General features: G+C 41.7%; 1 protein-coding gene across 2 annotated transcripts in view; it reads left to right on the top strand.

The window, feature by feature from the left end:
- SPTLC1 (serine palmitoyltransferase long chain base subunit 1) overlaps positions 1-24305 on the top strand; it is a 118102-nt gene that overhangs the window by 22103 nt on the left and 71694 nt on the right. For both annotated transcript variants that reach the window (XR_011020981.1, XM_068238000.1), the window contains exons 3-6: positions 767-861; positions 7470-7563; positions 10594-10666; positions 21487-21619. Coding sequence is in view for 1 of the 2 variants with exons in the window: in XM_068238000.1 (XP_068094101.1) it covers positions 767-861; positions 7470-7563; positions 10594-10666; positions 21487-21619 (395 nt within the window). In the remaining variant the exon portion in view is untranslated. The remainder of the gene's footprint in view (positions 1-766; positions 862-7469; positions 7564-10593; positions 10667-21486; positions 21620-24305) is intronic.

Raw genomic sequence — 24305 nt, 5'->3', positions numbered from 1 at the left:
TTGTTCAAGAACTAGCTTATCTGTGATCAGAAGCAGGCAGGACATGACGACACATTTGGCTTCACAAACATGGAGCCTGCCATGAGCTGTCAGGAGCATCTATCTCTGCATATACTATATACAAATTCTGTGAAATCCAAACGTGGACAGTGAAATGCATATGTAATGTAAGTACAGCCAATCTTTAGCTACTGATATATGTGTTTATTTTCTCTGAGACCCAATACCTAACAGCTCCTCTTTAAAGAGAATCTGTACTCTAATATTCTTACAATAAAAAGCATACCATTCTATTCATTTTCTCCTGTGCCCCTCTGTGCTGTTTCTGCCACTCTCTGCTGCAATCCTGGCTTGTAATTAACAGTTTTAGGCAGTGTTTACAAACAAACTAACCAGCTTCTAATAGGCTCAGCTAAGCATAGTGTGTGAGTCATTCAGAGTGTGCAGGGGGCCTGCAGAGGGTGTGTATCGCTTCTACCAATCACAAGCAGCCCTGCACATTCCACACAATCAAGCCTTAGCTCGACAAACAGGACAGAGGAAAGATACATTGATTTATTACAGAGACAGTGCAGTTAGGAAAGACTGCAGTAAGCCAGAGCAGATTAGAACAGGCATAGGAACTTATAGGATAGAAGAACTAAGGCTGAAAAATTTGTTACAGAGTCTCTTTAAGCAAAGGAAATCTGTCCACTACTACAGTCAGTGTAACAAAGCCTATGTAAGAGCCTATTCACTCATTAATTTTTAATTTATTTTTTTTCAGGAAAAGGAGGAATTAATTGAAGAGTGGCACCCAGAACCTCTTGTGCCTCCTGTCTCTAAAGACCACCCAGCTCTCAATTATAACATTGTAACTGGGTGAGTATTTACTATGGTTGTACATTGTGTAGACTTTCTATTACCAGGTGGTGCTTGAAAGTCTGTGGTACCTTTTTTGACTTGAACGTGACCTAAAGATCACAGATCACTAACGCTGCAGTGATAATGGTCCAGTAGGAATACGTTGTTACATCGATTTGTTGATAGCTGACTATCAGCAAATCGCTGAAACGCGCCTTAGACAGTGTTTAAAGTATTGACGAGTAATGTTTTTGTGCCAGAGACTACAGGATACCTTTGGACTTCTTGTGCAGTCCTTGGCCCATATGCAATTCACTTTTTCCTCGAGTTTTCTCCTTGGTGATATTTTCACAACTTGTAAATAAAATGCCTTTTAACCACTTCACCACTGAGGGGTTTTACCCCCTGACCACCAGAGCAATTTTCACCTTTCAGCGCTCCTTCCATTCATTCGTCTATAACTTTATTATTACTTATCCCAATGAAATGAACTATATCTTGTTTTTTTCGCCACCAATTAGGCTTTCTTTAGGTGGGACATTATGCCAAGAATTATTTTATTCTAAATGTGTTTTAATGGGGAAATAGGAAAAAATGTGGGAAAAAATTATTATTTTTCAGTTTTCGGCCATTATAGTTTTTAAATAAAGCATGCTACTGTAATTAAAACCCATGAAATGTATTAACCCATTTGTCCCGGTTATAAAACCATTTAAATTATGTCCCTATCACAATGTTTGGCGACAATATTTTATTTGGAAATAAAGGTGCATTTTTTTCAGTTTTGCATCCATCCCTAATTACAAGCCCGCAGTTTATAAAGTAACAGTGTTATACCCTCTTGACATAAATATTTAAAAAGCTCAGTCCCTAAGGTAACTATATGTTTTTTTTTTTATTTTATTTTTTTTTTTAATTACAAAAAAATAATAATTGGGGAGTGTGGGAGGTAATGAGTTAATTTATTGTGTAAATGTATGTTTGTATATGTAAAATGCTTTTAGGGTGTAGTTTACTATTTGGCCACAAGATGGCCACAGAGTGTTTGTTTACATGCGACCTGTAAGCGTCCGGAAGGACGCTTACAGGAAGCAGTAGGAGGCTGGGAGACTCACAATGATCTCGCTGTTTCTGAAAGAAGCAGCAGATCATTGCGGGGGCTAGATCAACGGACGGGAATGGATTTTCCCGTTCATTGATCTCCGGGCGGGCGGCGGCGTGCACGAGCGGCGGTAGCGCGGACAGCGGCGGTAGCGCGGAAGGTACGGATTTCTCCGTCCCTGGTTTTTCTAGGGGGGAAAAAAAGGGACGGAGAAATTCGTACCGCCGGGGGTAAAGTGGTTAAACCACCGAATACTCAAAATAATTTTGACAGTACTTTTTTACCTACTTTTTGGTTTTTTTTTTTTTTTTTTTTTTTTTTCTCCATTGCAAAGTTCTTAAAAGTTATTTTAAAAATGAAAAATGATCTCCTAGGAGATAACCCAGGAGAAAAAGTGAATTGCATATGGCCCCCTGTCTTGATGGATGAGAGCTGTTTTGACAGCACATGGGGAACCTATGTATGCATTAAAATGCGTTAAAGTGAACGTTAAGGGCTCATTTCCACTATCGCGAATTCGCATGCGTTTTTCGCATGCAAATTCGCATAGCAATACAAGTGAATGGGACTGTTTCCACTTGTCAGGATTCCTTTGCGTTTTTCTGTGCAGAAAAAATTTGCATGGCAGAGCCATCAGAATTCGCATACCGCTATGTGAATCGCATACAATGTATTTAGGGCTAGTGTCCACTATAGCGAATCCGCATGCAGGCACCGCATGCGGATTCGCATAGTCAATACAAGTGGATAGGATAGTTTCCACTTGTGCGGGTGCGTTTTGGCGTGAGGGGGAAATCTGCACGGCAGAGCCGTCAGATTTCGCGTGCGGCAGGAATGCGGGCGAATCGCCCGCAATGCTTTTAATAGGGAAATCGCATGCGGCTTTGACATGCGGATTTCCCCGCGATTTCGCATGAAATGCAATGGAACTTTGCACAGGCAGTGACATGGTTAAATTCGCCTGGCTCCTTGCCATGCGAAATTGCATGCAAACTCGCGGGGAAATCCGCATGCGGAAACGCATCCGCATGCGATTTCGTCCGCGGTGGAATCCACCGCAACAGTGGAAACGAGCCCTTAATAGGAAATTTGTATGAGGTTTGGGTATGCGAATTTTCATGCGAATTCGCATAGAAATGATGAAAAAGCACACCAGCACTGCCATGGTTAAATTCGCATGCATCGTCATCCGTGCGAATTCGCGTGAAAATTCGCATGGACCCGTGTTTTTACCGCGGCGATTCGCACCGCACAAGTGGAAATGCAGCCTAAGTCAAAAATAAAAAATGAGTTGTACTCACCTGGAGCTTCCCTCAGCCACCTGCAGCTTATTGGTGCCCACGCAGAGTCGCTTCGATGCTCCTGGACCCGCCGGCGGCTACTTCCGGTTTCCCCATCACCGGCTGTCAGGCTGGGAACGCGAGTGATTCTTCGCGTTTCCAGCTGCAATAGCGCCCCCTATACAAGGAATGTCGCAATAGCAGCATAGGGGGTGCTATTGTAGCTGGGAACGCGAAGAATAACTCGCGTTTCCAGCCTGACGGCCGGTGACAGTGAAACCGGCAGTAGCCGCCGGTGGGTCCAGGAGCATCAGAGCGACTCTGCATGGGCACCAATCAGCTGCAGGGGGCTAAGGGAAGCCCCAGGTGAGTACAAGTCATTTTTTTTATTTTTGACTTAAGGTTCACTTTAAGCAGAATGACATGAGTAAAGTCTTACTGCAGGATGAGTAGAGCAGAATGCAATAGATTACATGCAATGCATTACGCTCTACTCACCATGCAGAAGACTTTACACACACATTCTGCTTAAAGGAAGTCTGAGGCAAAAAAAACAGGACTCGCACAATCTTGAGACAGCAAGGAGCACAGACAAGGTAGAGGAATGGACACTCTATGCGTGTGCGGCACAAGTGGTCACTGCCTGTGGTGTTTATATGCAGACTGAGCCTCTCAAGAAAGAACAAAATCCGGGGAAAGGGCTTGTTCACACTAGGTGTTTTCGGGGTTTTTTTTACACAAGGGCGATTTTTAAAATCGCCCACCAAACACTTGTGCAATGAATGTCTATGAGAATGTTCATATCGGTGTGGGTCATGCGCTGTCCGTTCAGTAAAGCGGTGTGTGGACCATTTTTGAGGCGATTCCTCCTCAATGGAAAGTATAAGAGAAGCGCAGAACGGTCACAAAATCTCTTTGTGTAGTGATTGCGTTCGCGTTTTTAAGAGTACATAGTATTCTTTTCCGGTCAAACATTCACTTCCTGACTTGCGTCACGGAATAAATAACAAAACCGCTCGGAAAAAATGCTTAGAAAACCACTAGGCACAAAAAACGAATCACCCACCCAAGCGCCAGGAATCGGACGGACACACGAACGGAACGCAATGTGAACAAGGCCGTAGGGTCCATTCACACTAGAAATCGCTAACGCAAATGCTGACCGATTTTTCTGTGTTTTTTTTTTGTTTGTTTTTTTTCCATAGCGATTTTACCGGGGTTTCTTCACTGCATAGAAAGCGTTTTCTTGTGATTTAGGCAGGCAACATGTTTGCGTTTCAGCAAATCGCTTCAGTGAGAACACTTCCATATACTTTCATTGTACACACATTTTTCAAACCGCTAGCAATTTTCAGCAATGCTTAAATCTCTCTGAAAACAAGTGTGAATGGGCCCTAAGAGTCCGCAGCCGTGCACATAGCTAGGTATGGGCTTAGTTGCAACCCGGACTCCCTTTAAAGAGACACTGAAGCGAAAAAAAATATATGATATAATGAATTGGTTGTGTACTATGAATAATTACTAGAAGATTAGCAGCAAAGAAAATATTCTCATATTTTTATTTTCAGGTATATAGTGTTTTTTCTAACATTGCATCACTCTATAATATGTCCAGATTACACAACACTCAGCATTCAAAATGAGTCTTTCAGAGCAGTCTGTGAAGTAATAAACTATCCTCTGCTAGAGGAAAAGTAAACAGTTCAATTACAGTTCAGATAATAAATGTCCGTTAACAGCCCTCTCCACGACCAAGTTGGTCGGAGAGCTTAATAGCTTTTTTGCATAGAGATAACTGGAGTTTCTCTACTCCTTCCTGCACTGGAAACGATTACACTGATGTATGTGATCTTAATGTTTTATTTCTTAGCTGTACTACACATACAAATCATATCATCATTTTTTTCGCTTCAGTGTCTCTTTAAGTAACGCATTTTAGTGTATAAAGCCCTATATGTCACTACTGCCTCTGCTCAACATCTCTGCAACTTGTCCGACTGTCTTTGAGAAATATTGGCTTTCATAAGACAGCTGTTTAGCTTTGGCTGCTACCTTTTATCACAAGTCCAGAAGATAGACAACGTTGTGATCTAGTTCTGAGTGTTCTTACTCTGTGAAGCTGAGAACTCTGCTTAAAGTGAACCAGAGACTAAGCACCCTCATGTATTTCACCATATATATCAGTGGGAACATAAGAGAAATCACCTACCCTGCTTTCTGTTTCATCCTACACTGCTCAGCCTGCCTGTTATCAGCCATGATAAAATACCTGACTGAGCATTCAGTCTGGGTTTGCTCAGGAATCATTATAACTGAGTCTGTCTTCTCTGATGTCTTTTCAAGCCCAAGCCTGCCCCCTTCTGGCTTTGCTATAATGACTCTATAATGGTTCCTGAGCAAAGCCAGACTGAATGCTCAGTCAGGGATTTTATCAGGGCTGTTAACAGGCCGGCTGAGCAGTGAAGGATGAAACAGAAAGCAAGGTAGGTGTTTTCTCTAATGTTCCCACTGATACAGTGGAGGAAATAATTATTTGACCCCTCACTGATTTTGTAAGTTTGTCCAATGACAAAGAAATTAAAAGTCTCAGAACAGTATCATTTCAATGGTATGTTTATTTTAACAGTGGCAGATAGCACATCAAAAGGAAAATCGAAAAAATAACCTTAAATAAAAGATAGCAACTGATTTGCATTTCATTGAGTGAAATAAGTTTTTGAACCCTCTAACCATAAAAGACTTAATACTTTAGTGGAAAAACCCTTGTTTGCAAGCACAGAGGTCAAACGTTTCTTGTAATTGATGACTAAGTTTGCACACATTTTAGGAGGAATGTTGGTCCACTCCTCTTTGCAGATCATCTCTAAATCCCTAAGGTTTCGAGGCTGTCTCTGCAACTCTGAGCTTGAGCTCCCTCCATAGGTTTTCTATTGGATTAAGGTCCGGAGACTGACTAGGCCACTCCATGACCTTAATGTGCTTCTTCTTGAGCCACTCCTTTGTTGCCTTTGCTGTATGTTTTGGGTCATTGTCGTGCTGGAACACCCATCCACGACCCATTTTCAGTTTCCTGGCAGAGTAAGGAGGTTGTCGTTCAGGATTTCACGATGCATGGCTCCGTCCATTTTCCCGTTAATGCGATTAAGATGTCCTGTGCCCTTAGCAGAAAAACGCCCCCAAAGCAAAATGTTTCCACCCCCATGCTTGACGGTGGGGACAGTGTTTTGGGGGTCATAGGCAGCATTTTTCTTCCTCCAAACACAGCGAGTTGAGTTAATGCCAAAGAGCTCTATTTTGGTCTCATCGGACCACAGCACCTTCTCCCAGTCACTCACAGAATCATTCAGGTGTTCATTGGCAAACTTTAGACGGGCCTGCACATGTGCCTTCTTGAGCAGGGGGACCTTGCGAGCCCTGCAGGATTTTAATCCATTGCGGTGTAATGTGTTTCCAATGGTTTTCTTGGTGACTGTGGTCCCTGCTAATTTGAGGTCATTCACTAACTCCTCCCATGTAGTTCTAGGATGCTTTTTCACCTTTCTCAGAACCATTGACACCCCACGAGGTGAAATCTTGCGTGGAGCCCCAGAGCGAGGTCGATTGATGGTCATTTTGTGCTCCTTCCATTTTCGAACAATCGCACCAACAGTTGTCACCTTCTCTCCCAGCTTCTTGCTAATGGTTTTGTAGCCCATTCCAGCCTTGTGCAGGTCTACAATTTTGTCTCTGACATCCTTGGACAGCTCTTTGGTCTTTCCCATGTTGGAGAGTTTGGAGTCTGCTTGATTGATTGATTCTGTGGACAGGTGTCTTTTATACAGGTGACTAGTTAAGACAGGTGTCCTTAATGAGGGTGACTAATTGAGTAGAAGTGTCTAACCACTCTGTGGGAGCCAGAACTCTTAATGGTTGGTAGGGGTTCAAAAACTTATTTCACTCAATGAAATGCAAATCAGTTGCTATCTTTTATTTAAGGTTATTTTTTTCGATTTTCCTTTTGATGTGCTATCTGCCACTGTTAAAATAAACCTACCATTGAAATGATACTGTTCTGAGACTTTTAATTTCTTTGTCATTGGACAAACTTACAAAATCAGTGAGGGGTCAAATAATTATTTCCTCCACTGTATGTGTTAAAATACATGAGGGTGCTTCATCTGTGGTTCACTGTATAGCATTTAAAAGTTGTTTTTTAATGGTCAAAAAATTTTCTGCTGAAGATCTTCATAATTTTTTTTCTTTAGCCCTCCAAGTCACAAGATAATTGTAAATGGAAAAGAATGTATCAATTTTGCATCCTTCAATTTTCTTGGTCTGCTGGATAATGAGAGAGTTAAGGTAATTAGCCTTATTTGTTTGTTGCATCTCGTGTTTTAGAAAATGTCATTTTCTGCCTGCTGGAGAACGATGTAAAGCTTACATCTTCTTCTTTTTCATATAAACAGATTATTTCCTAACATAAAACATACCTTGGAAGTAGCTTTTTCTTTTTCTGTAAGAAGTGGCAACGTTGAGACTGCTTTGGGCTCCATCCTCTTGATCCCTCTTCAGAGTTAGAATGCAGCTTCACATACTAGAACTGAACTTGTTAAAGGATGTATATATTTTTACTAAGCTTAGAATTCTGCTGCAATTATAAGTTGTATGCAGGGTGAAACTGACAATCACTTATTCAAGTGGCAAACATTTGAGTCGATTGCAACTTTAAAAAATGTGGTAGTCTGAAAAGTGTATGCAATGCATTCAACTAATAGGCGGGGTAAAAAAAAGGCGTGTGTGTTACACTGCAGATCGCTATCCCTCTGATATTTAAAGAGAAACCGTGACCAAGAATTGAACTTCATCCCAATCAGCAGCTAATATTCCCTTTTACATGAGAAATCTATTCCTTTTCACACACGGATCATCAGGGGGCTCTCTATGGCTGATATTGTGATGAAACCTCTCCCACAGGAAACTGTGAGGACCCTGGTCCTGGCAGATTCCTGTCTGTGAACCTTGTATTGTGGGAAATAGCTGTTTACAGCTGTTTCCAACTGCCAAAAAAAGCAAGCAGCATCTCCTTCCACTGACATCACCTGCCAGCAATTAAAAATGCCACCATGTGATAAATGTCAGAATGTAAATCAGGGAGAGGAAATATTTTACAATGGGCAAACACTGACTAAATCATTTATACATAATTATTGTAAAAATGAAGTCTTTTTATTGTTACATTATTTTCACTGGTGTTACTCTTTAAATATGGGCCTCAAAGTGTCTGTTACACAGATGTACTGGTACTACAGTAGAATGCCTTTAGAGTAAACTCCAAGCGACCAGAAAAGTAGTTTACTATATCAGTTTACTATATTAGAATTGGTCATACAATGTATATTTATACAGACACATTTGCTGGGACCTGAGGACTGAGTCTACTATATCCAGAGGTATATAATAATAGGTATAGCTGATATACTATATTAGTTTACTATAATGACATCCTACTGTACTTTTATGTAAATACTCTAGGGCCTGTTTCATACTAGATTGTGCTGCCATTGCAGATCATCTGCAAATGTTAGTGCAGTGTCACCCTATGGGAGCATTCACACTGCAGTGTTGCAATTGCAAAAGCGCTGTATGTAACATTTCAGGTGAAGCTGCAGAAAATTGCAGGAAAACTTGCCAGCTGTTTTTGGTGTGAAATAGCCTTTACAGTTTTTAATCCGTGAAATTTATGAAAGTCATGGTGGCGTAGTGGATAGCGCTCTCTTTGCATTGCCTGGTCCCCATTTCAAATCCCATCCAGGGCACTATCTGCACGCAGTGTGGTGGGTTTCCTCTAAGCACCCCAGTTTCCTCCCACATCCCAAAAACATACAGGGGGACATTTATCAAGGGAGTCTGAGACAAAATATTGGTAGGTTTTAAGAAATCCGTGCAGAATTGTCTCAGACATCCTAAGAAATCACTAAGTAGTGTAGATTCCTTCTTAACCACTTAAGCCTATCTGGACGAATATGTTCATCCACGCCCCCCCCCCCCCCCCCCCCCCGTTAGCCCCGATCAGTGAATGGGAATATACTTCATTCACCGATCTAAGTCTCCCGCAGAAAAAACAACTGTTTCTGCAAATAGAAAAAAAAAGTTCCCCGTCTTCATTCTGTTTCCTGGAAGCGTCATCGTATGTTTCCAGGACTTTTTTCACTGTGGTCATCTTGTGGCCAAATAGTAAACTACACCCACATACACTTTTTTTTTTTTTTTTTTTTTATATAAACAAATGCATTAAATTACATTTAAAAATTAGCTGTTTACTTCCCCACACCAAAAATTACCCAAATACAATAAAAAAACCCAAACTACAATTAAAAAAACAAAAACATAAATAGTTACCTAAGGGTCTGAACTTTTGAAATGTGCATGTCAAAGGAGTCTATTAATATACTTTTTTAAATTATGGGCTTGTAAATAGTGATGGACGCAAATTGAAAAAATGCACCTTTATTTTTTAAATAAAATATCGGCGTCATAGACTGTGATGGGGACATAATTTAAATGGTGTTAAAAGCGGGACAAATAGGCAAATTATATGGGTTTTAATTACGGTAACGTATTCATTTCAAAGTATGATGGCCAAAAACTGAGAAACAATGATTTTTTTTTTCCATTTCTTTCTTAATATTCCTGTTAAAATGGCTTTAGAATAAAATCTTAGCAAAATGTACCACCCAAAGAAAGCCTAATTGGTGGCGGAAAAACAAGCTATAGATCAATTCATTGTGATGAGTAGTGATAGTTATTGGCAAATGAATGGGAGGTGAAAGTTGCTCAGATGCAAAAAATAAACAACCCTGTTGGCTTAAGTGGTTAAACAGTTAGGAATAGGAGGCGTTCGGAAGATTTCTCAGACAGTGCAGTGTGTGAAGGGAATTGCTGTTGTTGAGGTAACAATACATCTGCTGTATTGCAACAATGCCCTGCACTGGAAGGTAAGCACAGAACAGCTTCACAGGACTTTGCAGAGGAGGAGCCCTTCACAAATCATGTCAAGCCTCCACTGCACTATCTGTTGAACTGCTAGTGAGCACTCCTTAATCTGCAGCAGTTTAGGGATGGATTTGCACTTTTCTTAACTATAGTGTAGCTCTAAAAATCCACGCTAAAATGGTGCTATTACGTAGATTTAGGAATCTTATTATTATTATCATGCAGAACCGTTCCCCTGCTGAAGAAAAAAACTGCCGGTAATGCTTTGATAAATCTGGCCCACGGACGTCAATTGGTTTTCCCCTAAAATTTGTCCTAGACTACAATGAACATATGACTGCTTTTGTAATTTTGTGACTTCTAAGAAGAAACCATGTTTCACATTTCTGTGTCTAGGCTGCTGCTTTGGCATCGCTTAGAAAATATGGAGTGGGGACTTGTGGCCCGAGAGGATTCTATGGTACATTTGGTGAGTTTCCTTTTGTTTTTTCTTTCTACATCTGCAAATGCTTACTTTTTTTTTTCTCCACACTTTTTCAATACAATGGCCTCAATTCACTAAACTTTCTCAAACACTTCATCAAACGTTTGGAAACGTTTGATAATTTACCTCATAAGTAAAATCTAATTTTGAATTCACTAAGGTGTTATAGATTTATTGAACATTTTATCGATAACACATTTGATAAATCTATAACCCCTTACTGAATTCAAAATTAGATTTTACTCATGAGGTAAAATAACAAACGTTCGATAAAGTGTTCGATAAAGCTTAGTGAATTGAGGTCATTGTATTTTTAAACCACCAGCAAGCAAGCAAATTATTAAAAATAACCTAGATAGTACGGTTTTACCTACTTTTTCAATTGAAAAGTTAATTTTAATTTGCTTGGGATTGCGCCATATAGATTGTACACCGCATCTGCGGCTCCCTAACACTGGCACAGTGTAGAATCTACTCCACCTGATTTCCGCGATAACCCAACAAGCGAAACTTCTCCCCTCGCTGATAAGACATGGCGATTGGCTCCTGATCACGATGATCGCCTCGCAGTAATTACTAAGCCAGCTGTGGCACAAAAACTGCTCTCGCCTGCCTAGCTGTCCCTAGTGTCTGGTCCAGGCAAGATGACATTATCAAGCCGGGACTTGGTACTTGGCTGCAGTACAAGGCTGGATGCCGATCAGAGAGCAGACTGGGAAAGCTGCTTGTCAATGGACTTGGGGGAGGTAAGTAATACTTACCCACCATACCTCCACTTGTCCACTGGGGAATTTATGGCATCCAATGGGCCATCAGGAAATTAAGGGGACCCACTAGTCCACAGGGCTATGGGGGGGGGGGCACCAACCACCAGGGAAGCAATGGGGAGGGTGCTAAACTTTCAAGGATGTGTATTGGGGGCCACTAGGGAAACATGGGGGACCACTAAACTATCAGGGAGATCTGTTTAAGGTATAGGGACCACAGGTCATGTGGGGAAATGGGGCAAACCTTAGGAGGATGCAGTGAAAACTATGAAATACAATACAGTATATATTTATCCCTCCTTCTTTTGTGTCCTACCTGATCACGCACCTCTATTACTGTACACCCATGCAATGCATTTGAGTGAACTCGACTTGCCTAATCTCCATGCTCCCATCCAGTGACTGACTAAGCATTACCTTGTACTCACACTGTGCTGCGTGATGTGGTTTTTCTTGTATTCCTGTATTGTCTTATTGCTGTATGTCACCCCTAAATATTGTCTAACTTTAACATACAGCACTGTGTAATACGGTGGCGCTTTATAAATAAAAAAAATATCCCCACCCACTTTTAAGACCATACCCTATACATGATAAAATTGTTAATTAACCTTCATTAACCTTTCTCTTATTTTACTATTAAAAATATTTGTATATTTTCAGTTCATAGCAAAAAGTAACACTGTAGTAAAAACCCATTTATTTGTAATCGAATATCACCATAAATTGTTACAGGGACAAAATTTAAGTTATTCTGTGACAAACAGGAGAAACTAGTATCTTCTAAACAATTTACCTGTATAGAAGAGCACGGTCAACAAAAGCAAGCACTCTTGTAAAGTCTATTATAAAAACCCTTTTATGGCACGTTCATTGACTATTTGCAGATGCAAACACCCATTCATAAGGCAACAAGGGCACTTAATACCATATACGACATAAAAGCTGTTGCATGTAATCATGGTATTGATTTTAATACACGAGTGATGTATGGGGTTCCTAAACCACAGTTCTTTTTCATAACAGCACTGCATGCAATAGACATGGAAAGTTAGCATTTTTTTTACTCCCAGCATTTATCAATATTCCTACCTATAATTTGTATGCAAAAATGGAAGCTTTTTGGTAATTGGTGCCCAATTCCTTGTAACATTTCACAATTGACCAATGACTGCTCACTACTTCTTCATTTAGGCTTCTTTCCCACCAGGACGTTGCGTTTTAGGGGACGTTATAGGTCGCATAACGTGCCCCTAACGCAACGCCTGGTGGTGGTGGACGAGGACGCTACCTAGAGCTGCGTTATGCAGCTCTTGGTACGCTTTTTTTGTGCCATGCATGCGGAGACCACGTGATCTACATCACGTGGTCCCGCCAGCCAATCGCCGCACAGAGCAGCCGCTCCAAGAAGTAAACACTGCACGTCACTGAGTGCAGTGAATATTAAAGATGGCTCTATACTAAAACTTTAAGGCTGCTTTCACAGTAAGGCGTTACAGGCGCACGTTAGGGCAGCCTGTAACGCAGCCCACCGCACAGCAATGAAAAATCAATGGGCTGTTCAGTGTCCACGTTGCGTTACATTGTAACGCAGCACGTTTAAATAAAGTGCTGCGTGCTGTGCGTTATACGTGGCTAAGCCGTGTTAGACTGTTTGCACATGCTCAGTAATGTTGGACGAGGTCTCCCCTCCTCCGCGGCCAGCCACATGGCTAATTCTTGTTCTTGTGAGGTATGTCGTTGCCAATATTTAAGTGACCTTGATGTCTGCTCTTTATGCAGGCTGTTAGCACAATCATCTGCACCTGCTGCAGTGGGCAAGGCTTCACCCTTTTCTGACACTGCAGTTGTATTAGCATACAAGCCAGTTAGCCCTTCCCTCCAGAGTCAAGGAGAGATTGAAAATGAAAAAAGAAGCTGCAGTAGTCGCAAGTCACTAGAAATTTTTTGAGTAACCATAGCTGTACCAGTAACAGCAGTGACTGGTTGGAGGTTCTCACACAGAAAGCTGGGATTGGAATTTGCTTTGTCATTTCATTTAACACTGTACATTACTATTTTAAAACACTTAAGACTTTATTTTTGAGTTATGCTAACATCCATTGTCACTTTCTTGTTCGCTCTCGTTTGCACTTGCTTGCTCTCTTTTGACTCTTTATCAATTCACACCTAGAGGATTGCATCATTACTTTCCACAATGCGTTGTTAGTGGGCTGGGTTAGGATGAAAGAAACCAGAAATTAGATATGTTAACCCAGGGGTCCTGAGATACTTAATGCTCATTTGTGATGACAGAAGCTATTGATTTCTTGGTAACGGGCATATTTTCAAAGCATTACACAGATGCTTTAATGTATTGATACGTATGGTTTGTTATTGTTTGTTTTTTGTTTTTGTTTTTTTGCATTTCACCTGTGCCCCATCTCAGCTTTTTCTTGGCTCATAGCTCTCTCTGCAGTGAGTGCAGTGTGTTATGGGATACAGTGACATTCTCCCCCTCTGCTGGTGGCAGCCCTAGCAATATATCGCGGCACCTGGCATTGGGTGCCGTGTTCCTGAAGTGGAGGGTACATTACCCAGTTATGTTATCAGGCCTTCACAAAGAGGAGAAAGATGGCGGTGCTTGTACATTTATTCCGCTTTAGAGACTTCTCTTCAGTATGACTTATGAAACTTTTATTACACTGAAACTGACTACCCACACAACATTTGAAAAATAACTAAACTTCACCAGAGGTATGTTATAAATTAAACAGCACTATTTCTCTTTTTCCAGCACTCTATACTAAATATGTCCACCAGAGGGCGATCTTAAACAAGCTTTCATGTGTTGATAAGCATATGCTGTAGATTTCCCCCCCCCCCCCCCCCCCTTTTCTGTTTGTGTACAGATAGGAACCCACACCACACTTATTCTGTCTATTCAATCAAATCTCACTCTGAAAGTTACGGATGTTAGTGTGCATATTTACATCCATGTAAAACATTTCAACGCAGGAGGCTATTGTCGTGTGTTTGGTCAGTTGTGGCCAAAAGTTGCACTTTTTGACTCTCTTGCCTGTTTCTTTGTGAAAGCTCTATGTGGTATATGGCACTTACTGATATTTAATAAATGGCTATCATGGCCTCCAGATGATAGCTATAGATACATGAGCCTATGACTTTGATTCTACTGTTATTGATGACCACCAGCTCGGTGCATGTGATTTTGACCAAGCTGATTTGGCCAGGACATGGTCAGGAGAAAAAAAAACTGCTTTAGATAGGACTTGTAATGGGAATTACCTGAAAACGGACTGGATAGCCGCAAATAAACTATATAAACACTGAAACCATGCAACAAGGTATGTAATCTTCCCCCCCCCCCCCCCCCCCCCTCCCCTTGGCACTTTTCAGGCACAGGTGAAATTCGTTTTTTTGAAAAAGCAGCAAGCCGAGGTGGGTTTGAAGAATATTACCTGCATACAGAGGCTGGATCTGCCTATACAGCCAGGCCTCTGTTGCTATCCCAAACCCCCCTAAGGTCCCCCTGCACTCTGCAATCCCTCATGAATCGCAGCCACGCTGCTGACAAACAGCTTGTCAGAGCTGGCTGTGTTTATCTCTATAGTGTCAGTCTGCTGCTCTCCCCGCCTGCTGCAGAACTCCAGTCCCCGCCTGCATCCCTTCCCTCCCTGCTGATTGGAGGGAAGGGACGGGGCACGGACCGGAGCTATGCAGGAGGCGGGGGAGCAGCTGAGACTGACACTACAGATGTAAACACAGCCTCACAGCATGGCTGTGATTTATGAGGGATTGCAGAGTGCAGGGGGACCTTAGTGGGGTTTGGGATAGCAACAGAGGCTGGGCTGTATAGGCAGATCCAGCCTCTGTATGCAGATAACATTCTTTAAACACACCTTGGGTTCTCTTTAAGGTGCGTACACACATGCGACTATAGTCGTTTGAAACGATCGTTCCTCGATCGTTTCAAACGACCGTTTAAAAAAAAAAGCAACCAACGATCATTAAGTCTAACGACGGACAAGCTAGATCGTTAAAAACGAACGATCTAGCTTGGCGGATTTTTACCAACGACGATCGTTTGCAAAAGTAGTACATCGTTGGAAACGGTCGTTCGTGCTAGGCTTGACATGCGCATTTCGCTATTTCTCCATGAAACTTCTCATTTTTAATGTGCAAGCGCAATAGTTGCTTTACGTGATGTACCGTTCGTTCTAACGATCAGATCATTACACACAATTTAAAACTAACTTTACTTAGGTAGTTCTTTCATCAATTAAAAGTTGGTTCATCGTTGTCGCATGTGTGTACGTAGCATCAGAGTGATCCAGAAATACTAGAGTACTTAGGCTGCAATTGGCATTGCTTTTAAAAATGACAGTTTCCTGTCTGTCTGTCCACTTTCACATGTTCTGGTTCACCCATGCACAATAAGTATGCAGGTAGCCGATGGGCTATAACGTTGCACTGCACTGAACATCGCAACACTGCAGGTCAATTAAAATCTGTTGAGAATCAATGTTTTGAGGGAATCAATTTCCTCTTTGACCATGGTTTTAAACGAATTGATCAGTTTGCTGCATTGGGGGGATATTGATGTGTTTATGGGCACCTTTAATTTGTATTTGAAAGTCATGGATCATTTTTCCAATGGTTTCCAGTCAAAAAAGGGCAATGGTTCTTCAGACCAAATCTCTGACAAAAGAAAAAGGAAACTACTTCATTTTAATGCTTTCTGAAGGTATTTTTCATAAATTGCAGCACTCTTGCAGTTGAGACATAGGCTGAGCATGGAAGCTACCAACCTAAAAATTATTATTCCTTCATTTCTGTTTTCACGGGTCTGCTTTTTATTCAACAATATGCACACCAACTTGGTACCGTCTCTGGGCAAAAATGCATCAACTCCAAAGGCTGGAACCTCCGCCCCTCCTGCTACACTAACTCCTGCTTCCCCTACAACCTACACACATAACACACACCGCTACATTCCCAATGACACTAACCACATTCCCTCCAATCACTACTGCTGCCAATCAAAGTTGATGCTCCAAATGGCAATCTGAATTCAAAATTCTGCTTTTGTAAGATCAGCCAATCAACTCCTTCAATGGACTTTCTAAACCACCACCACCACACCAACTACAGATATACTCACCAGCTCTTCGGATCATACAAAATGATCATATGCGTATTTTTGTGTTCCTAGCCTGTCTGGTCAATTTTGGGTTCCACCTCTCACCTCTTCAATTACTAACTACACTTCCATCTACAATGCATTCTCTTACCTATTCAGTGACGCACTCCGAGTCCTCCATCTGCTGTCTCCAGCCGCTGTAATTAGAAGATGCTGCTGTACAGGATTGTCTTCGGAGTCCTCAGTACCTCCTTGTTCACTGGCAGACTACAGCTGCGCACTTCATGTGTGACCTGACAGCAGAAGTGCTCCGGGTTCATGCATGAAATGCGCAGATAGAGGGCGCCAGTCCACCAGAAATTAGAGACCACAGAAGACCATTGTGTACAGTGGAGGCATTTTCTGATTACAGCTGGTGAAGACAGATGGAGGACTCAGTGCACTGCTGGATAGGTAAGAGCTGGTTTGTGGGGGGGAGGGGACACTTGGCCGCATATTTGGAATATGGAAGACAAACATTTGCGACTCACATTCTGAAAAATACAGTACTCGGGTGCTTTACTTCAGTGTACTTGAAGTTGTGTTCTGTTTTTGTAACTTTTAGATGGCAGGAAATGTAAATAGAAAATAATTCTTATGAACCTTTATTATAACAAATGTGAAATTTCACAGTGCAATCAAAGTTAACATAAATCACTCCTGGGTCTCATTCTTCCAGTAGAAGAAAAGTCTCGGTGTTCTCCCCAGGCTCTTTTAGCCGGGTGATCCACCTGGCTAGTTTTGGTGAGCACCCGGCTGTCATCGGCTCACCTCCTCCTCTGTTGTAAGCAGAGTTGTGCACAGAAGCACCAGCCCTGCATTCTCTCATATTTCTCCACCCAGCTACTATTTCATGCCACCCGGCTGGAAAAAAATTCTGGGGAGAACACTGAGTACCATCAATAAATTCTCATGAAAAGCTCTGAAATACATTTTGTATAAGCCTAGAGATAAGCTTTGCAGATTTCTTTCTGCTTTTTACCTCCTCTGGCTGCTCTGTTGTATGGTGGTAGCTTTACCCTTTTGGCCTAACTCTGTAAAGTTACTACAATTGACTCATTATCGTATACCTCCGGTTATAGTAGACTCAGTTCCCTGGTCCTGGCCATTCATTTGTATGAATATACAATGACGAATACTAATATAGTAACCTACTTTGCCAGATGCCTTGGAGTTTACTGTATAGGGATTCTACTGTACTTCTGTACTCTACTGAGCACACAACCTCCTCACCAGCATAGAGACGAATCTCTGCAATGGGTTCATGTGACCACCGCTCGTGTTTAAAGAGTAACTGTCAGGCTGCAGAAGCTAATTTAAACCTCTATTCTCCTGTGTTAAACAGTTTAGACAGAAGCCAAAAAGACATTACTAAAGATAAAAATCTCTCTTACATTTAATGTGTGCTTATCAGCAAAGCTAAGCTCCTAAGGAGGACGCAAGCCGCATTCCATACTGCAAAGCATTCTGGGGCCCTCCCCTCGGCTGCTAAGGAGAAGACTGGATCAAGTTTCAGCAGCTTCTAACTCAGTCCAGCCACAGCACAGGAGTCTGCAGGAGTCCGCTATTGTTCCTAGCCACATGGCTCATTAATATTCACTGCACACTGTGTTATTCTGTACGAGCTCCTCTGTGAATAGGGAAGCAGGCAGGACATGACGACACATTTGGCTTCACAAACATGGAACCTGCCATGGGCTGTCAGGAGCATCATTCTCTGCAAATACTATATAAAAATTCTGTGAAATCCAAACGTGGACAGTGAAATGCATATGTAATGTAAGTACAGCCAATCTTTAGCTACTGATATATGTGTTTATTTTCTCTGAGACCCTATACCTAACAGCTCCTCTTTAACGATCTGCTATACTTAAACTATTGATTCTCCATTGAAAAATTGTCTTCTTGTAAGGCCTTTAATCACTGCATGTCATGCAATGTGTGTCTTGCAAGCAGTAGTTAATAAGCTTATTGGAAAAAACATCACAGTACTCAGCTCATTTTGAAGAGGCCACTGTGGAGAGTGGGTAGCAGTTCAGACAGTCAAGAAGTGTGAATTGTCCCAGAACAGAAATTTGTGTGTAGAATAAAATACTGCTACCAATGTGCTGGACGAATAATTTTGTATCCTGATGTTTTTCTGTAACAGTTTTCCTTTTTTTTTTTTTTATTTAGAAAAGTGAGTTGCTTACTAGCTATTGTTTTCTTTAAAACTTCCATTTTATACCTAGCTCAGAAACAAATTATGCTGTGCATCATTCTAGCTGTCTGAGTACATATGGTTAGACTTAACATTTGTAAACCAAGATGGACTGCTGTTTAAAGTATGGTTACAATTACATACTATATATGTCTACTTGTACATTATCAAACACAGATTTACAATGCAGCAAACACAACAAGCCATAGGCTAGGCAATGATGGAAGTTTGAATTTATAGAGTCGTATAAAGGCTAAACAAAAAACTGCATTATGGTGGGGTCCTGTACCAAAAGCCAGTTTTAGGATTTTGTATGTGATCACAGCAGTACTTGTATGGCCATGACTGTAAATCAGAACAGTAATACAGATCTAGATCAAGGCCACTTAAAAAAAAAAAAATTCTGGATTTGAATATTGTGGAAAGAGGATAGAACATCATGGTTTTTATTGGTGTGACCCTATTGAGGACCCTTTCCTTTACTTGCGGTTTGTGGTTGTCCTGAGGATAACAATAGAACAGTAGCCCTTACATTGCTAGCAGTTCCAGCGTTGGCCATCTACAGGTAAAAGTGAGGGATCACCCTTTGATGATAAACCTGTTCAACAAAAGTAACGTTACTGCTTAAAGAGTAACTGTCAAGCATAAAATAAAAAAATCAATTCTTTATTTTTCGCTGGTAAACAAGTAATAAGGATGCTATCCAAAAGTTAAAATCACTCTTATTTTTCTTCTCCATAAAACACCATTCCCTAGTTTCCCTGGCCATTATTTGGTACATTTGCAGGGCATGCTGGGTTTTCTTTTTTTTTTTTTTTTTTTTCTTCTTCTTTATTTTCCCCTCAGACTTAACTAATGCAGCCTGATTGGCTGAAGCCTCTTTCCCTCCTGTTTTCCCCTCCCACACCTCTGTTCCTCTCTGGCCAATATTTCTCATTGCACTTTCTAATGCAGAGCTGGGGTGTGAGTGTATGAAGACTGGGAGGGGGGCGGACAATGATACACAGACAAAGTAAGGGAGGAAATGTCAGGATTGGCTTAAGGTCCGTACACACGCCGGACTTTAGGCAACGACGGGTCCGTCGTTGCCTCCCGCTGGGTGGGCGTGCCAGCGACAGTCCGGCGTGTGTACGCTCTGTCGTCAGACTGATACGGCTGTTTCTGAGCGATCCGCCCGGCGGATCGCTCAGGAACAGCCGTATCAGTCTGACGACAGAGCGTACACACGCCGGACTGTCGCTGGCACGCCCACCCAGCGGGAGGCAACGACGGACCCGTCGTTGCCTAAAGTCCGGCGTGTGTACGGACCTTTAGAGATAGACACAGACAATGGAAAATCCTAAGAAGGATTTTCTCTTTTTAATATAGAAAAATCACTACAATAAAAATGTAGACAGTGCAATACATATGTTATGTAAGTAGAGCAAGTATTTATCTACTTATATTTGTTTTCTTTTTTCTGAGATGGTATGGCTGACAGCTCCACTTTAAGTTAATGCGGACCTAAACCCAGGACCTCCTCTGATCTAAAATAGAAGCAACAGCATAATATCTTTTACAGAAAAATGTTTTTTTTGTTACTGCTTACATAACTCCTCAGAGATGGTGCAGAACTGTTACTTCCTGGTTTGCTGGAAGCACATACAGGGTTAAACCGCCTGTGTTTACATATAGCCTCTCATGTCACAGATCAGGCAGAGGTGACAGGTCAAATTACAGTGACTTATTACTTCCAGATAAGGTAGAATTAGACAGCCTGTTATCTCTAAATACAAACTGGGTTAGTATTTCTGTGTTTTTCTTCTCTCCTATGCATAAGTTTAGGTCCTCCTTTAACTTTTACCTCACACAATCTGTACTGAACCCTAGTGAACACCAAAAATGTGATACTCTCCTGAACCGGAAGTATCCACATTTCATGTGGCAAGAAATAGAAGTGCAGTAAATGTTATGAGACATTGACAAAAAAAAAAAAAAAAGCTGCTATTCAGCTAATTAATAAAAAGCTATCATTCAATTAATAATTCTAGCAGAATGCTGCTCTTGCCTACAAGCAGTGATTTTGTCAGTTGTGGTTAGTTATTAGAAAGAGATCAACTGGAAGGTTGGAGGAGGGTGAGTTTGTGTTTTGGCATCAGGAGTGAATTAAGAATGGGGGAGGTTAGGGTCCGCTGTCAAGAGGTTACTATTGGCTGGACAGGAGGTTAGTGAACTGGTAACAAATAAAACTACTGTTGGGGGGAGGGGAGGGGGGTGGGAAGACACTACCCCCACACAAGTTTAGGAGTCATTAGTGGATAAATGTAAGTGTATTAGGTTAATGCCAGGCATCTGGGGAGGTTAACAGGGGAGGGTTGATTGAGAGTGGTTATGGTTGGAGGCAGTGGTTCTGGGGAAGGGTTTTGTTGCTTTGAAAGTGTTACTGTTCGCCAAATATTGGTGGAAGACTGATGAATTATCCATTGCCAAATTTCCCAGCGCTTGCGTTACACACATTTTATTGAGTCCCTTTACACTGATCTCATCTGCTTTTGGTGAGGAGGTAGTATATGTTGAAAATGTGAAAATGTTGTTGTAACAGATTTGCCCCACCCTCACAATTTTTTTTTTGTTTTCACTTGTACCCAAGAATTGTCAACTTTTTCTATTTCTATTGTAGATGTTCATTTGGAGTTAGAAGAGCGATTGGCAAAATTTATGAGAACAGAAGAAGCAATCATCTATTCATATGGATTTGCTACTATTGCAAGCGCTATCCCAGCATACTCTAAAAGGGGAGACATAGTATTTGTGTAAGTATCACAAATCTGTAAACCATTTGCATCCACGCTATGCTAGGATACCTAGATAAAAAAAACACACAAAAAAAAGAGGAAACGCTCTTACCTTAAAGTGAACCTCGGACTAAAAATCTACTCAGCAGAACTGAAAAGGCTTGGTGTTTCTTTGACAGTTTAACAGCATCAGAACTTTGTTTTTCTTACCAAAACATAATTTTTAGCTGCATTTTTATCTAGGCTCCACCCATCAAAGAAAAAAGCCCGGGCTTTTTTTCCCTGATGCTGTGCAGAGCATGATGGGATTTCCTATGTTGTTGTTCACGTTGCCTAGCAACTGGGAGAGGTGCTCAGGACACAGGACAGTTGGAACTGTGTCTCATGCTCACTGTCACCTCCTTTCAACCAAAAAGATGGCCGCCATCATGAAATCAAACATTTGCCTGTTCTTTTAAAACAGGGTGGGTAAGAGATTATATTACCTATCTATTTTAATTAACATAACTAATGTAACTTAATGACATTATGTTTGTTTAGGCTGAAGTTCCTCTTTAAGTCCAGAGCTATTTTTTTTGTGGAAAAGCACTTTCCTTTCTGGTGTTCTCTAACTGTTGTAATTCAACTCGTGTAGTGGTTCTATGCATTTGGAAACTATTTTACTGTTAAAGGATAGCTCTCGCAACAGTTCGAGTGTGGATGGAGGGAAGTTCAGGTAACTGCCTCGTACATATTTGTTCGGCAACTGCCTTGAAGAAATGGTCTCTCAGGCATTACATGGGTATGCACAGCACTTACGACTTGCAGCTTGTGAGGGGGTCCATTTACACAAATGACTATGGGAAACGTAGCGTATTGACTAAATGGGTAAGAAGGACCGCACAAACAGAAAGTGAAGCGCTGATGAGCACCGCTGGTAGAGGAATATTTCTCAAAAACAAGTTGAGACTGCAACAACTGGCAGACAATTATGTCTTACATATACCTGCACTTGGCTCTAGCGAACTGTGAACCAGTTCGTTAGAGTTCTCCTTTTAATTCTAAGGACTTTCAGGGGTGCTAAGTGTGCTCAGAGCTTAAAGGGATACTGTAGGGGATCGGGGGAAAATGAGCTGAACTTACCCGGTGCTTCTAATGGTCCCCCACAGACGACATGTAGCCACTCACCGATGCTCCGGCCCTGCCTCCGGTTCACTTCTGGAATATCAGACTTTAAAGTCTGAAAACCACTGCACCTGCGTTGCCGTGTCCTCGGTCCCGCTGATGTCACCAGAAGCGTACTGCGCAGGCACAGACCATACAGGGCCTGCACAGTACGCTCCTGGTGACATCAGCGGGAGCGAGGACATGGCAACGCAGGCGCAGTGGTTTTCAGACTTTAAAGTTTGAAATTCCAGTATAGTATAAGGATCTTCTGGAAAAGGGAAAACATTTCCGGACAAAAGAAAAAACAGTCCTTTCGTAAAAACTTTCAGGGCAAAAAGCAATTTGTCCAGAGGGATGCGAAGTCTCAACCCCCAAGAAAAAGATGGACATATAACTTGACAAAATCGAGAACCCCCTTTCTATTTAACAAGCCAGCCACCTCAAATTGAAAAGAAAATAAGTGACAGGGAACAGGTCGGGGGGAGACTTCTTCTATTCAGTCATGTGTGGACAAATATTACCACGAATGCCTTCACTTTGGACCTCCTGAAATCGGGGTACAAAATCGAATTCTCCACCCGCCCCCCCAAAACTTCATACTCACGGGACTATCCAGGGATCAAGAAAAAGCATCCGCCCTGTTAGAATCAATAAGCTCCCTGCAAAATCAAAATGTGATTACAAGGGTACCAGCTACCCAATACAGAAGGGGTTTTTACTCCAGGGTCTTCATGATCAAGAAACCTTCAGGCAAATACAGAATGATTTTAAATCTCAAACAGTTGAATCCGTTCATTCAGGTAAAGATATTCCGCATGGAGAATATCTTCACAATAAAGAATCTGATCCCAAAAGAAGCCTTTATGGCTGCGCTAGACATCCAGGACGCATACTTGCATGTGCCAATACACCCAGCATATCAACAATTCCTGAGGTATGCGGTACGAGTGGGGGATACAGTTCACCATTACCAATATCGAGCCCTCCCATTTGGGATCTCTTCCGCTCCCCGCATATTTACGAAAATTATGGCAGAGGTGACAGCTTTTTTACATCTACAAGGATTTCAGATAATACCGTATTTGGACGATCTGTTGATGATAGCAGACTCTACTCAGTCTCTTCTACATCATATAGATTTAACTATCAATTGCCTCCCCCAATTGGGGTGGCTAGTGAACTACGACAAATCAATGTTGATCCCAACTCAGAAAGTGAAATTTCTGGGATTCTGGTTGGATTCGATAAACGAAATGTTTCTGTTGCCAGAGGAGAAACAAATATAATACTCAGGATACGGACTTCAGAACCCAATTAAGAGTATCCCTGAGGGACACTCTTTCATTGTTGGGCCTAATGACTTCTACAATCCCGGGTGTAGTCTGGGCCCAGTTTCATTCCCGTATCCTTCAGGAATGGTTCCTGACAGTGTGGGACAAGTCCAAGGAGAGCCTGGATCAGTCTTATTTGCTTCCACCCTGTGTGATCTCATCCCTTCTATGGTGGGAAAAGATAACGAACCTCAATCAGGGTCGGTTTTGGAATCCTCCAATTCTGA

This window comes from Hyperolius riggenbachi, chromosome 1, assembly GCF_040937935.1.
Source record: "Hyperolius riggenbachi isolate aHypRig1 chromosome 1, aHypRig1.pri, whole genome shotgun sequence".
Classification (NCBI taxonomy): Eukaryota; Metazoa; Chordata; class Amphibia; order Anura; family Hyperoliidae; genus Hyperolius; species Hyperolius riggenbachi.
The sequence above is the reverse complement of the archived record's forward strand: the minus strand, read 5'-3'. Positions and strand labels throughout refer to the sequence as shown.